Here is an 18,735-nt window from a genome sequence, read left to right as displayed (position 1 = left end):
TCCTCTACAATGGAGATGAGAGTCATTTTGTGAGTGTCATTTAGGTTTTTGTTGCATATTTTGTTGCACTTAAAAAATAACTCATTTTGATCAGTTGTCAATTTAATTGCCTTACTTTCCAAAGAAATATCCCCTTTTAGGTTATTTAGTAATTTAGAGGAATTTGCATTGGCAAGAAGTAGTCAATGCTAATGCCATCATTTATTCGAAAATCTGTTTCCACCAGCTTTCATCACATCTTTTCTTTGTTGATGCAGCAACAATGAGGAAGAGGAGGAGAAAGAAAAAACAAACAGAAAAATGGTGAGTCATACCAGTTGACAAAAAGACGAGGACAAGAAGAGCAGGAAGAGTGTGCTATTAGCAGGTGGCACTAGCTAATTGAAAAGCTAAATCCGATGAATTGAGGGAGTTGAATCAATAAAGTGACTCTAATGACTAAATGATTCATTTCCATGCAATTAAACCTATGGCAGTTTGAGAAATGCGCTTTATCTTTAATGTACGTTGAATGCTGATTATGTAATGTGTTACCAGATTTGACTTGCACTACAGCAACACATAGCATCTTGTTCAACAACAGGAGCCATGCTTCCTGGGACTTTCAGGTGCATATTTTACAGGGTGCTCAGACTGAGCTAAGCTAAGCTGGCAGCAAACATCAGCGGGCCAGCAGGCAGCTTACAGAAAAGAAGCTGGAGGATTTGAGAAGAGGATAAAGGACTGCAGAGGAGAGAGAAAAGTACTACAGGTGGGAGTTAGAGGTGGGGAATGTAAGACATGAGGAAGTGGGGACAGAGGGAGATGGAAGAGGGTCTTGCACAAGTCATGTATTGTTAATGAGAGGATCTGCACCAATCAGATCCTGTTTCACCGCAGAGCATCCTTGATGGAGAGATGCATGGACGGATAGATGTGATGGCAGGATGCACTTTGGGAAACTATTCAATTTGATCCCGGAAGTCCGCGGTTTGAGTGTAACTCCACCTTTTGCTTAAAAAAAACTTCTGAAAGGAATGACTTGCTAACAATAACGGAGAAAATGAAGGAGTCTTAAGAATGCATTTCAGTTACATAAGATATATATATATATATATATATTTAAAATATATATCAGATCACCTTACAAAATACAATCGAAAAAACAATAACTTCAGCTATAATAATCACATTTAATCCATCATCATCAAAAAATCTCGTACTGAAACTAGACTTCATAAAATACCTTCTTTGTGATGTGGAGTGGATTGTGTTTCATTTAAATCGGTACTTAAATGTGTAATAACTACGTCTGTGTCTGTGTTTTGTTCACTTAAAGGGGACCTATCATGCAAAATGCACTCTTGTACATCTTTTATACATGAATATGTGTCCCTGGTGTGTCAGGGAACTCACCAAGTGTCAGAAAATACAACCCTCTCTCTTTTCCTCTATACCCAAATCTCTAAAAAAAAGGGGCTGTAACGGATCTGATACAGACTGATCCAGATTTTAATTATTTTCTACGTCACAAAAGGGGTGCTCCGCTTAGTGATCAATTCTCCACCTATCAGGGGAATGAGAGGTTGGGCCACGGCCGGCCATTGCCGCTCGAAAGCGCTGGAGACGCTGTAGTACATATAACAGGCCTGTAAGTGGCGCTGTAGTCTGCCACAAAAGCAGCGAAGAAGACTTCCCGCGCATGGTTGCCATGGTTGCCCTTCTGATTATAGCATGGATGTATAATAAGAGGTTTATAGAGTGGCGAAGTCACGCCCATCTACTTCCGGTCCATGGGACCTTATTTCGGAAACATTATCTATTGAAGTCAATGGAGAGAGAAAACTTATCTTTCGATCCCGTTTAAATTGTGCCACGAAATACACATATGATGTTTGTCAATCTTAAAAAATCATTTCCATCTCAAAAAGTCACAGTTTGTCGTAAAACTGTTGAAATATAAGACTAAAAATACGCAACTAGAAAGACTACAAATCCCAGAGTCGCGTAAGTGATGTCATAACTGATGTCACAATTGTTTTCCTCCACTAAATATAAGAGATAGCTAAGATAAGATAACTTTAACAAGATGCCTGTGTGCTTAGTACCAGGTTGTTATCATACCAGCAATGGGTCTTGCTCGTTCTTTCGCTTCCCATCTGATGAAAGGACCAGGGGCCAATACTACGAATCAAGATTTTCGTTTAGCAAGCTAACTTCTGGGATTTCCGGACCTACGAAGCTGGTTCACTTTTTAGCGGGCTAGATAACTTATTCTGAACGGCTAGCCTGCGCCGGAGCAGGATAGGTTCCAGGATAAGAGATCAACTGTGCAGAGTTCTTCTCAGGGTCGGCGTCATGGGGGGTCATTCGAGGGCCATGCCCCCCCAAATGAGTCACTGTGCCCCCCCAACGCAGGGTGGGCAAGCCTTGCCACTTTGCCGTTTTTTTTTTTTTTTTAATCATATAAGTGAAAACGTTTCCACTAAAGGTTTTTTGTATGAAATACATCAGAAATAAAGAATACAAATATAAAACACAGCCTGAGGTGTGCTCACTGCTGCTCTCTGATTGGTGTGTTGCTTGACCAATGACCCCCGACTTTTGTTTTGTTATCATTACGTGGCTGTGTGTTTTAGATGAAAGCCGGTGGCAATCTGTTCATCTGTTACACTGATTATACAGTAAAGCCATCGAAAATAATATGATATACAGTACAGTACAAGTAGCCTACTTCTGGGTCTCTGTGTTTCATTCAAGCTCGGCTCTCTGTGTGTGTGACACGATCGCATTTTGTGAGTGCGCGAGCGGTAACGTGGAATGTTGTTGTTAGCATCTGGTTAGCTGGCTATGCTAACAGATATAAAGAGCTGTTTCTACACCAAGGTGGAGGAGAGTCCTCTCCTGTCAGACTGAGAGGATCTTATAACGTCAGCTCAGTGAGGTAAGGACTCTCTCAGTGTTTAGATAGTTCGCTTTAGTGTAAGTTATCTCAGTGGGTCTCAAACGGTTTGGTCACCATTTATGTAAACAAGTATTTGCGAGGAACACATGTATATGATCATTAGCCTATAGCCTAGTTATTAAAAAAATAAGAGAATAAATGAAAAACGGGTAGGAAATACTATAGGACAGTAACACAAGAATACAGTTTAAAAGGGGAGTGATTAGTAAAATATCCATAAAGAAAAAGTAAATCTGTACAGTTCTGTTTCATATGGATGCTGAGAGATGTAGGCTATCCATAGATCTCTTCATTTTGCTCTCAAAGTGCACCAGATTGATGCATTTAACTTCAATATTTTAAAAATAATCTTCCCGGGGGAGCATGCCCCCAGACCCTCCTAGAGGAGGTTAGGTCCACCCCCCACCTAAAACATGTTCACATGGATAGGATACAAAATACATTTGCACACTTTTCATATGGTGGCCTATGTCCATATGTTTCTGTTTTGGTGGTTGTGCCACAACCGTGCATGTCTGCACAAGTCATAGGTGCGCTAGGAAATAGCACATACACCCTGCAATGTGTGTGAAAGACAATAGACTTTACAGCATGTTTTTTTAAATTGAAGTTGCGTTGGTGTTTGTGTGTTGGTTGTTGACGGCAGTGTGTGCCCCCCCTTGGTAAATGATTGCCCCCCCATTCGATTTGTTCTAGAGCCGACCCTGGTTCTTCTTCTTCTTTGCTTTAATGGCGAATCGCTACCACTTGGAGCATATCGCCACTATACTGTTGATTTATTTAATGTATAAACTGCCCATATTGTTCATGTAGAACAGTGTTCACGTAAGCCTTCACATTGATTTTATTTTTCATTGAATGTAACCGTTTCAATAAGGATACATCTATTACAGGTTGAGGTAGAAACCATGGTGGAACAGCTGATAACAACAGTGTGCAGAGTTTAATGCGATCAAGTCATATTATAGGATAAAGGAAATACAGTTTAAACTGCCGTTGCAGTTCAAATCACTGACTGTGTGAACGTGAAAATGAATAGAATATCACCTCCCATCTTCAGAGCAATCTGACTATTATAACATTAGCGTTAAGAAAGCTCACTTAAATATCTGCCACAACATAAGTAACAGGATCAAAGTAACATTACGTAGCCTACTGTCCGCGGCACTGTGAGTGCAGACGTCAATGTGTCCCATTATCATTCATATCACATCATATCACATCATAATGTATCATATATCTCCTTCTCTGAGTCAGCTTCTCGAGCCGTATCTGGCCATGCAACACTTACAGTGTCACATACTGTATGCAGAAGTATTATTTTAAGCAACACATTAAGTTGACGAAACACTCGAGTCAAATGTAATTAAAGTCAGATCGTGTCTTAGACAGGGCAGTGATATCATAAACCTGTTAATGTGTGCATTCAAACACTTTTTCTGTTACCAGCTGTATTCACCTTGCAGGTGCAGCTATGTGGCTTTTATCTTGGATAAAGTGTTTAAGTCATGGATGTTTAAAGTTTAACTTCTTCATATTTGACTAATATTATAGTTCACTTTTCATTCAGGAAGTATGACGATGCGCTGTCAGTGCGCTTCTCCATGTTTGTGATTGGTCGAATGCTCCAGATACCACCCCTTTTATGTGAACGCGCACGGCTGGCTTGAGCGATCGAGTTGATAGCCAGCGTCGTAGGACAGTTTAGCGAGAGCGGGTTTGTTTTGGATTAAGTCAACCGGATAACTATAGGTTACTTACGTAACCCCAGTTCTCAGAGTAACATGAAGTGAGATGTCTCACTATGGGATGCGCCTCATCGCAGAGCAAACAGAAGCATCAATCTCATTACGCCAATCCTGATTGGCTGGTGATCTTGACGTCAACGTCAGGGAATCACCCCCTATAAGTAGCTTGCGCCACGACGCATGCGTCATTCAAAATAAGCACCTCTTCTCGCTTCACCATAGCAAGGAGGGCCGTCTGGTGAGACATCTCACTTCATGTTACTCTGAGAACTGGGGTTACGTAAGTAACCTATAGTTCTCATTCATAACACTCCGTTCGATGTCTCACTATGGGAAATTGTAGCTCCCGTATTGCCAGACGAGCTTATCTCGAAAATCACCAACCAACCAGAACTTAACAGGTAGAGTCCCGACTCAACAAGGTGCCCAGCACTGCTCGGGCTTGGAGCGGAGACGTCTAGCCTGTAAAAGCGGACAAAAGTGAGCGGCGAGGACCAGCTCGCCGCTACAGATGTCTTGGATGGAAACACCCTTGAACAAAGCCCAGGATGTAGCCAGGCCCCGAGTCGAGTGAGCCCGCAGACCCGAAGGTGCTTACAAACTCTGACTCGTATAGGCCAAAGCAATTGCCTCCACAATCCATGGTGGGAGAGCCGTTGCTTAGTAACAAGCTTGCCCTTGTGAGGGTTAGCCCAGGACACAAAGAGTTGGTCATTAAGACGAAGCTCCTTTGATCTGTCCATATATGTGCGTATTGCACGGACTGGACACAACATATCCTGCTGCTTAGTAACGCGTTATTGTAACGCCGTTATTTTTGGCAGTAACTAGTACTCTAACGCATTACTTTATAAATTCAGTAACTCAGTTACCGTTACTACATGGTGCGTTACTCCGTTAGTTTTTTTATATAGTCAACAGCCAGGCGAACAGAGATGAGAACTGTACTTAAGTACAGTACTTGAGTAAATGTACTTTGATACTTCCTGTGTCACATGCGGAGACAGGCTGTGGGCGTGTTTGTGTTGTTTACTAACAAGACTATCATGGCGGCGGCAGAGCTCAAGTCTAGTTTCTCCACCTAAAGATATTCTCACTATTTCACTTTTGTCGAGCACAAAGAAAAGAAAGTTTCTGTTAAATGTAAGTTGTGTCTTGGCGGGTCAAAGATCCTATCTACTGCCCAAACCAGTCATTCAAATATCTTAAAACATCTGCAAAAACAACATGCTGGGACGAAGCTAGTAGCTAAGACCACAGAGACTCAGCCGACGCCACTCCACCTCCACCTAAGCAACAGCGGCTGGATTTTAACCAAAGGACTGTTATCCAGGGAAAAGTCGATAAAGCCATTGCACGGTATGTTGTAGAACACATGCAGGCTATTGCTACAGTGGAGTCACCCGCTTTCAGGGAGCTAGTTAGCATGATAGCATGTCCGGGCGGCACACGGCATTCTTTCACACACAGTGACGTCACGAGCTACCCACAATGCAACGCGCGCCATATATCTATATAGAAATACGCCATTTTCCTGGAGGTGCTAATATCCTGGAGGTGCTAATATAAACAGCTAGCTAACGTAGCCAGGCAGAGCGCACTAGGTTTTTTTTCTGAATTAACGACTGAAGAAATCGCTGCATGTCTTCGGATTACATCTCTGGACTTGAGGGGTGTGCTCTAGGTCGTTACCAGCGTAAACTAGAGCTGTGTGGGTTGTCCGATTGCCCTTACAGACTGCCTGCAGATGTATGGAAAAACGACTCTCGAAAGTGGCCTTCGGTCGATTTTGGCAGCATCTACGTCTATCTTCTGGAAACACCAGGTGAATACCCCACTTGTCACAATAATATTATCATGCCAATGCATATATGTGGTATTTTAGAGTTGACTAGATATTGATTAAGGCAATAGACTATGATATTCTGCTTGCACCTCGTGTGAAATGGTGGATACCGGAAGTACGGTGTCGCCCTCGGCCCAAAACCCGTATGTGTGTGTGATAGAATATGGGACGGAAAACTTTTTCCAACTACCTGGAGAAAGAATATACAAAAATGGAAAACCAGCTAATATCGATGCAATCCAGATTGCATATAATGCATGTCAAGTTGATCAACAGATTGTATTATTCTCCAATGCAATAACAGTAGGCTACTGACATGAAGGCTATAAGGGCATTAATGGGAGCCATTTTTGCAAGTAACGAAAACGTTACTTTTCACAGTAACGCATTACTTTTGGGTGTAAGTAACTAGTAAAGTAACTGAGTTAATTTTGACATGAAGTAACTAGTAATGGTAACTAGTTACTGGTTTTCAGTAACTAGCACAACACTGGTCTTGAGTGATAGATGTTTCATGTCAGCTCCTTCCAGGGGTTCAAATGGGGTCATTCTGAGCCCATTTAAAACCACTGCCAAGTCCCAAAAGGGCACCAGTGACCTGGAGACAGGGAGGAGCCTGCGAGCTCCCTTCATAAAACGGCAGACCAAAGGATGTTGGCTAGCCGTCTTACCCTCAACGCCCACATGGCATGCAGCAATAGCAGCCAGGTACACCTTGATCGTGGAGAAAGCTCTGTGTTTATCGATCAAGTCCTGTAGAAATGATAAAATCACCCCGACAGGACATTGAAAGGAGATGTGTCCTTCTTGAAGGACACATCTCAAACACCCTCAAACACCCTCCACTTACAGTCATAAAGAGACCTGGTGGAGGAAGCTCTCGCACTCCGAATAGTGTTTATCACCTTCTGAGGGAGTCCCACTGTATTCAGATTGTACCACTCACGGGTCAGGCCCATAGTGCCCCGCGCTCTGGGCGTGGGTGAAGGATCGCCCCCCCCCCCCCGCCTGAGACAATCTGTCCCTGCGTAGTGGGGGCTGCCATGGCTGCCCGCACAACAGCTGATATATCTCCGCCAGCCCGTACGTTGCGTGCTAGGGCGGAGCCATCAGGATAAGTGTGTGGCGTTGCTCCTTCACTCTGGCCAGAGTTGGGGGTATCAGAGCCAGGGGTGGGAACGCGTAGACCCGGAGGTCAGTCGTGTACGAGTGCGTCCACGCCTAACGGTGCTTTAAATCGTGCATTAAAGAGAACAGCTGTCATTGAGCATTTTCTCTTTATGCGAACAGATTTAACGCGGCTCTGCCGTAACGCACCCACAGCGGACTCACGATCCTTGGATGTGGAGTCCAGTCTGCATAGAGTGGTGCACCTCTGGACAGTAGTTCTGTCCCGAGGTACATCACTCCTGGTACATGCGTCGCTCTGAGACGTCTGCCGCTCCAAGGGATCAGTTTGTGTGCCAGTGTGTGTGACTGGAGACAACGCAACCTCCCTTGGCGGTTCATACACGATACTGTGGTCGTGTTGTCTGTCCTCACGAGGACATGGTGTCCTCTGAGAGAAGGCAGAAAGCGTTTTAGGGTGGGGAACAACGCTAAAAGCTCCGGGTGATTTACGTGCGCCCGCTGGAGGTCTCTGCTCCAGAGACCCCTCACCGGGCGACCTTCGTAAATACCCTATCAGCCTGTCAGACATGCGTCCGTGATGACCACCTTCCGTGAAAGGACAGCACCCGTAGGCGCGCCCCGTACTAGAAAAGTCGGGTGCGGCCAGTGGCGTAGTGCCACTACGCATTTCATAATAACCAATACTCTCCGCACGCCGTGGCGCGCGGGGTTTAGTTTTATTATGAGACCCATGTTGAGCAGGTGCTTTACGAGGACATTTGTCTGCGTAATCTGACTCTGCTCGGCGGGCATTATAGATATGTTTTATCTATAATACTGTATTGATTTAAATTGACATGCATCCGCTAAGAAAAATAGTCCGTTGTTACTGTTTGAACTAACGGGAGAGAATCTCTCTCTCCAGAATATGGGTTGACTCTCCCCGGGCTTGTGAATACAGATAGCCCGAGAAACGAGGGGGGGTGACGGCCCGTCCACACAGCGGCGTGCGTTGACGCTTGCCGGCGGGCGTGTCTGACACTCGACCAACAACCAATCACATGAATCTCCCGCCCCTGACACACAAGCAGCGGTTTGATTGGATAGAGCTTGTACTGGCATATGATTCGATTGGCTGACGCTTCTGCTGAGACGTCAAAAGTTAAACATTGCTCAACTTTTGCCGCGAGCAACGCCAGCAACGCTCCACGTCGCTTCCCACGATGCAGTTCGGCTAAAAGTGACGTCACCCCATTCAAAGTGAATGGGCAGAAGCGTTGGAAGCTTCAACGCACGCCGCTGTGTGGACGGGCCGTGACGGTGACTTGGAGTCTGTAGCTCCGTGTAACTGTCTTGAGAAACCCAAGCAGATGTCGTGAGCATCTCCCGCTGTATGCTCCTTAGAGCCAGCTGAGATGTCACGTCTCTTCCCCTCTGAGTCTCTATTTGTTGTGTTATGGGGCCCTCCAGTGTCTGAGCACTGTGGTGCCCCATTTCGACAATCCCCACCGACACAGCGCATGCGTGTGGCGGTGGTGCCCTTACGGCTCCAGCCGGCACTGCGCATGCGCGGGACGGTGGTGCCTTCACAACCCAGCCAGCACTGCGCATGCGCGGGACGGTGGTGCCTTTACAGCTCCAGCCAGCACTGCGCATGCGCGTGACGGTGGTGCCTTCACGACCCCAGCCGGCACTGCGCATGCGGTTGACGGTGGTGCCTTTTCAGCTCCAGCCGGCACTGCGCATGTGCGTGACGGTGGTGCCTTTACAGCCCCAGCCGGCACTGCGCATGCGCGTGACGGTGGTGCCTTCACAGACCCGTCAATTGTCCGCCCTTTGAGAGAGGCCGTAGCTGCTCTCAGAAGGGGAACAGCTGACGGACTGTTTATTGTTTTTATTGTTTTTCTTTTCATTTTCTCGAGCTGCGCCCTTGGCTCAAAGCCTGGATGCGTCAGCGGAAAATGTTTTATGACAGAAAAATCAATAAGTGTGTGACATGTGTTTATGCGGACTTAGACTTAGAGCTGGGGAACCGTAGACTTCCAGCTCTGTCACAGAGGGGAGAAGGAGGGGTTGTCACGCCGCTCGCTTCTTCTTCCTCGACTGCTGGCCGAAATTCTGGGTTGGCTGCGCTTGGGCTGCAGCCGGAACCGGAGATTTTCTAGGCCAGCTCGCCCTCGTCCCCTGCCTGGGCTGGGGACTCGGGGCGGACTGCGACCCATGCGTTTTCGGTATTTTGAACCGAGCAGGGTTCGGGGCAGCTTGGACGAAGGGCTGCCGCTGCGAAGGCAGCGGCTGGGCCCTTCGAGGGAGGCAGAGGTGGAGGGCCTCGTCCTCATTCTTTTTCGACTCGCATCTCCTCTGCATGGAGGCAAGAGCGGAGCCGAAAATCCCCTCGGGAACGATGGGCATGTCAAGCACATCCTCCTTTTCCCGGTCTGGGAGGTTGGTGAGGTTGAGCCATCTAGCTCTTTCCTGCACCACCATGATCCCCATTGTTTGGCCCGTGGCCTGGACGGCGCAGCGTTGGACACGGAGACAAATGTCTGTGACCGCGGCCAACTCGTCCAGAACGGCCGGTCCAGGATCACTCGACATATCCTCACAGAGCTCCGCTTGGTATGCGGTTAGCAGTGAGGAAATGTTCAGAGCCCTGGCGGACAACGCTGCGGCTCTGTAGGACCGTTCAGTCATGGTCGACTGGAAACGGTCCACCTTTGCTGGCAGCGTGGGGTTCCTGCTTGGTGACGGGCCCATCCTCGGTAGGAGGTGGGCTGCCACCAGCAGTTCCATCGGCGGTATGCGGAGCAGGCCGAGCCTCTCCATACCGTCGCAGTCTAGGGAGGAGGCACCCTGGATTGGGGCCTTGTTGCTAAAGGGTCGGTCCCTCCACGAGACCGACACCTCATCCAACATCTCTGGGAAGACCGGGAGGAGTTGCCTCCTTGTCCTCGTTGCTTGGGGAGAATGTTTCCCCTCGTAACGGGACCTGGCGGTCTCCTTGGCCATTTCGGGCCACGGGTAGTCTAGCCTGGACGCAGCGCGCTGACACGCGGCGTGCAGGTCCATGCTCAGACAGGGCGAAGCTGGTGTGCTATCGCCCGGGAAAGCAGCCATCGCTCCCTGCTTTGCCGTTTGAGCCGATGACATGAAGATATCTTCTTCTTGCTCATCCGAATCAGACAGGAGGGACTCAGAGGTGTCCTCTTCGTCCTCCATGTAGTCTAATTCCAGGACATCCTCCGCGGGCGAGACCATGGTGAGGTCTCGCCGGGAGCTCCCGCCTGGTGAGGCGTGGGGCTCCGTTCCCGCGTCTCTTGCCGCCACCGGGTCCCGGACTGACACTGCGTGGGATCCCGGTTCCGCAGCTGCCGCTGTTAGTGAGCCCCAGACCGACACAGTGAGGGGCTCAGTCTCTGCGGCGGACGCCCCCGTGTCTTGATTGCCAAACAGCGAATCAGTGGACATGAGGGAGTCCTGTTCCAACAATCTAGCTTGGTGTGCTAGCCGTCGGTGGAGGCTCTTTCGGATGAAACGGGCACAATGCCTGCACGAGCCGGGGTTGTCGATAGCCTCCTGGGCGTGTTCCAGCCCGAGGCAGGACGAGCAGACCTGGTGTGAGTCTGTGCCTGCTATCTTCAACCCGCAGCTGCATGACCGAGCCTTCGAGTCCCTGATTCCTCTGGTGTGAGGGGGAGAGGCGTCCATCTTGTTCGCCTCGTGGCGTGGAGAGGACCCGCTCGTAACAGGTACGTCGTTGAGAGAAAAGTGTTACCAACCCGTCCTTAATCCGGAGAAAAAGGGACGGTGTGGGTCCTTTGTTCTCAAAGAATATTGACTGGTGTGTCAATATACTTCTAATCCTTTTCTCCTCCGTGAGAGAGAAAAAGAAAAGCGTCCTCGCTACCGTGGTGTTGTTAGTAAGGGGAAGCTAGCTAGCAACAGGTGCGTAGCTAGCTTGAGAAAAATCAAAACCTTACCTTACTTTCCGGGGAAAGAAACGTCGAGGTCGATTTTAATACTAACTGCCGTTAGTATTACCGTCTTCTTGCGAAGCAGAAGGAGTAGCCGGCGAGCGCCCGTCGACCGAAATGTTTTGGATTTGGGTTCAGTCTGTGGACTGTTAAGCTTGTCCGGCTACTGTAGAGATGTGCTCTGAAGCGAGAAGAGGTGCTTATTTTGAATGACGCATGCGTCGTGGCGCAAGCTACTTATAGGGGGTGATTCCCTGACGTTGATGTCAAGGTCACCAGCCAATCAGGATTGGCGTAATGAGATTGATGCTTCTGTTTGCGCCGCGATGAGGCGCATCCCATAGTGAGACATCGAACGGAGTGTTATGAATGAGAACTCAAAACATATCCAGGATAGATTGAACTAGATTTGTAGTATAGGCCCCAGGAGTGGCTGGCTGGATCAAGTTAGCTACCTAGCTAGTAGCAAGCACGTTAGTTAGCAATACAGTCTTAGCCTTGTCATTTTTATTAGCCTTAACATGAAGTAACATCAAGTAACCCAAAATGTTAAACAGTAAGAGTAGTTGTCATATTTCGTGAACCCTTTGAAGAGTACTGTCACACCGGTGTGATCATTCTATAATACATCATTTAAGCCCGGGGGAGAAATGCTAACGCTAACGCTACATTAGCACCGACGATCTGTTCTACTTCATGCTATCTGCACAAATGGTTGACAATAAACATTACAAATATCAGGCAGTTCAGAGAGAATCAAAGGAAGGAAGGCAGGCAGGCAGCTTTGCATGACATTCTTCTGGACGTGTTTCATTGTGGTGATAGTGAGGGTAGTCAATCACTTTTTTGACAAGACAGTAGTGACGGCTATCTTGGTGACGTGTGTTGTTGTGAGAGTCTGCGAGACCAGAGATGTAGTTCATTAAGCGTTTCACACAAAAAAATGTGTTACTTCACAGTTTTACGACAAATTTATTTATTTTTTACTTGCAAAATTATCTTTTAAATTGACAAAAATCATATGTGTAATTCATGGCACAATTCAAACGGGATCGAAAAATAATCTTTCTCTCTCCATTGACTTCAATACATAATTTTTCCAAAATAAGGTCCCATGGAGCTCCCCCGGAAAGGGAGGGACTTTGCCACTCTATTCTCCGCTGTGGCTCTTTTTCTCCCTCCCCGAGGCAAGCGTTTGCGCCTCCTGCTTTAAAACAAATTAATAATGACTCTATATAATCATATTTAAGGGATAATGTGCAGCGACACGGTCATTATGGGGGAAATAACACCGACAGGCTGATCAGGAGCCCGACGCGAAGCGGAGGGATCTAGATCGGCATGAAGGCTTATTACATGGCCACATTCTCAACAAAGTAACTATATGACTCCCAATATTAATTGAAATGCTTTTATGGAATTAGAAAATTATTTTATTGATTTAAAAAATAGTTGTATTGATTTAAATTGACATGCATCCGCTAAGAAAAATAGTCCGTTGTTACTGTTTGAACTAACGTAGCAACGGCAGGAACTGCTTCGATAGCGTTTTTGAGGAGCTTTTTGATTACAGATTTGAAAACATCGTTGCTTGCTTTAAAAGTAGCACAATTCATTATGTCAAACCTTGGAAAGTATCTAGGTATCCCTGCCCTAATGCCAAAGTAACTGGCAACTGGCAAATATGTGTCTAAGACATCTATTTGATGTCTATGTCTGGATCGCTGCGTAAAAAGGAGGGTTTCTGCCCCATTACTTCTCTTCTTAATTCTATAAGAATAAAACACGGAGGACGGAGATCTCTTTTTCTCCCCCTCTTCTGACAGCCCAGCAGCTGATCTCAGAGCACGCTCCCCTCTCCTGCAGGGGGGCGTGGTCAGCTGCAGCTCACAGAATCAGCCCCCTGCAAAAACAGCGCTGGAAAGAGCAAATAGAGCTAAATGAGGCATGGGTAAAATGCAGGATCTGTTTGGTATTTTGAAAAAAAAACTATATTTATATACCTTATATAGGTATGGCCCTACAATATATTGTTCAAATATAGCATGATATGTCCCCTTTAAGTTATGGAGGTGTGTGGTTGTTTACTTATACTGCATGTACTGCGTCACATTTTAAAGGCAATAGAACAATATAAATAAGTATATTAAAACAAATGTGGTGGGACTCTCGTTTTTGACCTGGAAAACCTAGAATACATTCACGAAAACCCCCAGTAAATCTTCCAGCTATTCAATGTCTGTCATGCCTGGGTTCAAATCCTTGCTGGTCCATGGAACATTTAGGCTTCAATTTACATTATCACTGGGACTATACATATATTAATTTTTAGTTTATTTTTTTGCCCTTAATAATGACTCAGCCTTAATTATCTATCAGAAGAGTTTCCAGAGTCGTAGAAAGTTACAAAGATTGTTTTCGTCTGATTTGTGTATTTTTCAGGAATACAAATGTAAAAATAGGACCAGCAGATTACCTTGACAGCCACCAGTATCTTCTCCTGGTCAGGTGAGAGGTTGTAACACTCGGCCAGGAAGACTTTTCCAAAGGCTCCTTCTCCCAGCTCTCTTTTGAGCACGATGTTGTGTCTCTTAATGTGCTGGACGACTGTGGAAAAAGACAAAACACAGAAAAAAAGAATTACTTAAAAGTTGGCCAACTTGGTTTTGAAACACTTTGTAAGGCAGTTTAAATAAAGTCCCAAAATCCACTATTCTGCCACTGTTCATTCTATAGCGTCAGTTATTAAACTTTGATCATTATTTGTAATGAATCCCGTCAATTAATAAGTGTGCAAGCAAAAACATATATTTCATGTAGATCTATACTCTTTTTCAATAAAAAACATAGCTGCAGAGGGTTCTATCTCTACTGGCTATAGGTGGGAAATATGGTAAATAAATGGGGATTTTATACCATTTGGAAAATGTTTTTCAGTTTAAATTCTAAAAAACATGTCTCCCTCTCTATTTCATGCACTTAATTTCTCCCACAGTTGAATCAGAGTCGACAGACCAGCTCTCTGTTGCTAAGTAACTTGTGACTCCATGCCAGCTTTTCTTTTTTGGGGGGGGGGAATGTTGGCATCATATCATGGTGATAATACGAGATGTTGTTCTTCTGAACAGCACAGTGCCCTTACTATAACCTGGCTAAGCCCTGTCTTTTGACTCCGAGCCAGATGTGCACCGGCCTGCAAGGAAACACGGATTATCACACACACACACACACACACACACACACACACACACACACACACACACACACACACACACACACACACACACACACACACACACACACACACACACACACACACACTCTCACACACACACACACACACACACACACACACACACACACACACACACACACACACACACACACCAGAGGACACCAAGAGATGAGATTTATCGGTGATGTGATTAAGAGGCGCATTTGAAGAAAAGCTGTCCACTCAGAATATCACATTAAAGCCCAGCTAGATTCTCAGACGCTACATCGATCTACACTGTGAGCTACTGAGGTCCACCATAACCTAATATTGTACAGACAGAGGGGGGAGGGGGAAAGGGGGGGAGAGAGAGAGGGAGAGGGAGAGAAAGAGAGGACAATTGGGGAAAAAGTCTTCATCAGATAATTTAGCGCATCTTATTTGCAGTGTAAAATTATCGTGGAGGAGAACACAACCATGTACAATTTGCACTATACTGTATGTGCAATGCCTGCAGAGGCCCACATGCAGACATTGCACATACAGTATACAGTATACAGTATGTTCATACGGTCTCCTACAAATCTTTCTCTACTCTACTAATTTGCTTTACCCGTTGGTCATGGAAGATGCTGAGTTTGTCACAGCAGGGCTTTGATAAATTGGAGTTTACATCCCTGTGGAGTGGTTACCATGGGTTTTGGCAAAAAAAGTACTTTTGTTAAGGTTAGGATCAGTTTTTGGTTTAATGTTAATGAACAACTAATGATGTATTGTGCTGACTTTGTTAGAGCAGGGCCTTACATCCCTGTGGGGTGGTTACTGTGGGTTTAGGCAAAAAAATGCATTTTGGTCAAGATTAGGGTCAGATTTTGGTTTAATGTTTAAAAAAACTAATTATGTATTGTGCTGCAATGCACACAGATACATTTATTAATATTCAACCTAGAAGACAATTTGTTCCTAAGTGCTCGAGTGCATAAGTGTCAAGCTTTAGTTGCCACAATCAGATATTGACTCTCGTTATTCTCGTTAAAAATTAAGTGTTAGCATACACAATATATAAAATATCCATTATCATCTGTAGAACTTCAACTTTTAATCATTGTGTTATAATACTTTAACATTGTTATTTTTTTGGCCCCTTTGCCAAACAGTAACGTTGGTTCCTACCTGACCTGTTCATGTTTTATGGGGGACAGGTGTGGGTCAGTCAACATTTTAGCGCGCTTAATATTGAAACAGAGGGACTGGAAGTGTCTACCAACAAAGACAATATATGCCAACAATACTTTGATTGTACCTCGGCAGTGTTGATAAGAAAAATAAAGGTTAATGTCGGGGAATAATTTTGTATACATGTTTACCTTTTGCCCTCTGACGCAGATGCCCAGCCTTGGGCAGCCGCTATCTCCCTCAAGGAGGGGCTGCCCTAGCATTTTGATGTTACCAGTTTATGACCGGGCAACACTCGGTCAGAGATAGTTATTGTTGTGGGACACCTGGAACACATCCTTCTCGGGGTGTAGATGACCCCGTGCCATAAGCGACATACAGTGGTTTGGTGGAAAAGTAGATCTGCAGTTAGTTAAATGGGGGGTACTAAGTGCTGGGCACTAAGTATGGCAAAGCACTTGGTGTGAAAGCGGCTATCGTGTTTATTGGCGGTTGGCAAACCACTTAAGAGTACTAGAGTGTGAAACAAGAATTATTACCTGGAACTACTGGAGGGTTCTTCAGAATTGATTGTGGCATCTCTACCATGTGGTCAAACCGTGGCCCGTGACATGTCTTGTGAATTCTCCGGCCGAAGCTCCAAATAAACCATCAGTGTTTGCCATCAAAGCTCCATCTCTCCTCGTGTCTCTCTTTGAGTCCTGACAAATCCCTGGTTTAACGTAGTCTACCACCGGGCGGGCTAAGTGACCAAATCAAACACACCCTTAAAGTCTCAATGCCAACTTCAAAGATTCGTGTGCATGGCAGATCCTCCAGTATGGAATGCCATTTAAGCCTACATTAAATAAATACATAAATAAATAAATAAATACATATATATATGCCTATGAAATAAATAAAAAAGGTTATGAAATACATTCTGAAATAAATAAATAAGGCAATAAATATATATAAATGTACATTTAAACACACATTTATTTATTTCATGGGACTTTTATTTCATAATGACACATTTATTTATTTCAGGGAACTTGTATTTCATAATGCCACATTTATTTAGTTCAGGGGACTTGTATTTCATAATGCCACATTACATTTCCATTTCTAATATTCAAATGAACGGGGCGTGGTTAGCTCACAGATCCAGACCAAAGCAACAGCACCACAATACTGACTCAATAGCTCTTGTTTCACACTCCAGTACTCTTAAGTGGTTTGCCAACCGCCAATAAACACTATAGCCGCTTTCACACCAAGTACTTTGCCATACTTAGTGCCCAGCACTTAGTACCCCCCATTTAACTCAGTACAGATCTACTTTTCCACCAAACTGGTTCCGGTTCCAGAACCGTTCTTGTGCTTTTCTGGTGCTTAACTGGTTCTTCTCTGCAGTACCACTTGTGTTTCCAGCGCTCAAAGCCCGACTGCTGCAGCATCAAGACCCGTTTACGTCGCTCCCAAACGCCACTCACAACACAAACAATGGGGGACTGCGAAGGCCGTGTTGCTTTTAATCATACGATTACATTAAATTGCTACATCTCAACCCTTATACTTTTCTCCAGAGTGCCGTGGTTCATTGTTTTTTAATGTGGTTCAGCGGCATTTACCGACCGCTGCAGTGCTGCTCGTCCACTGGAGTTTATTCAGCGGCCGCTGTAAAGTCTTCACTGTCTGACTGTCACATTTAAGCAGCTGATAAATATCCCCCCCCCCCCTTAAGTGAATGTGTTTCAGTAGGAATTGACACTGTTATGAAAGTTTCTCTGGTATAAAATAGCAACCGAAGCTAATCTGACTATCTTGACTACTTGTTGTTGCTATCCTATTGTGGCATAAGCCGTTTTCTACAGGCACATTTTTATCATTATGATTCTACTTGTGATAGTCGGACATGACAACCTGTGCAGCCTATGTATTCATTCCATCTGATAGCTATAATACAAAACAAAACGTCTGCCTGCTCTCCACAATGATCAATAACAGCGAACAGATGGTCAAAGTAAGGTACAAATAAACAGAATCACACGAAGCCTGGTTAGTGTTGCCTGACTTTATAAAGTGTGTGGATGCTTTCTAGTCACTTTGCTCAGCGCTACTGCTTGTTACAACTTTCATTTTCTGTACTCGCCATAAACTGTTATGGCTCAGGTTAATCTTGCCCCCCTCCAACATGAGTGTGGTTCTTGGTTCTTGCCGGGCAGCCGAGTGGGGTCAGTTAAGAACCGGTTTTCGATGTTTAGAGCCGCGGCTCCGCTGCGGCTGAAACAGGAAGAACCAGAGCTAAATCAGGCTGTAGCCCGGAACTGGCTCTGGAACCGGTTTGGTCGAAAAGGGGCAGAACCAGAGAAGAACCATTAAGCACCAGAAAAGCACAAGAACGGTTCTTGAACCGGAACCGGTTTGGTTTATATAGTATGACAAAGCACTTGGTGTGAAAGCGGCTATAGTGTTTATTGGCGGTTGGCAAACCACTTAAGAGTACTGGAGTGTGAAACAAGAGCTATTGAGTCAGTGTTGTGGTGCTGTTGCTTTGGTCTGGATCTGTGAGCTAACCACGCCCCGGTCATTTGCATATAAGGAATGGAAATGTGGCATTATGAAATACAAGTCCCCTGAAATAAATAAATGTGGCATTATGAAATAAAAGTCTCTTGAAATAAATAAATGTGGCATTGTGAAATAAAAGTCCCATGAAATAAATAAATGTGTATTTAAAT

General features: G+C 45.3%; 1 protein-coding gene across 3 annotated transcripts in view; it reads right to left on the bottom strand.

The window, feature by feature from the left end:
• ntrk2a (neurotrophic tyrosine kinase, receptor, type 2a) overlaps positions 1 to 18,735 on the bottom strand; it is a 96,933-nt gene that overhangs the window by 18,272 nt on the left and 59,926 nt on the right. For all 3 annotated transcript variants that reach the window (XM_034234976.1, XM_034234973.1, XM_034234975.1), the window contains exon 15: positions 14,099 to 14,229. In XM_034234976.1, the coding sequence (XP_034090867.1) occupies positions 14,099 to 14,229 (131 nt within the window). The remainder of the gene's footprint in view (positions 1 to 14,098; positions 14,230 to 18,735) is intronic.

The sequence above is a fragment of the Gymnodraco acuticeps genome, unplaced genomic scaffold (genome assembly GCF_902827175.1).
Source record: "Gymnodraco acuticeps unplaced genomic scaffold, fGymAcu1.1, whole genome shotgun sequence".
Lineage (NCBI taxonomy): Eukaryota > Metazoa > Chordata > Actinopteri > Perciformes > Bathydraconidae > Gymnodraco > Gymnodraco acuticeps.
The sequence above is the reverse complement of the archived record's forward strand: the minus strand, read 5'-3'. Positions and strand labels throughout refer to the sequence as shown.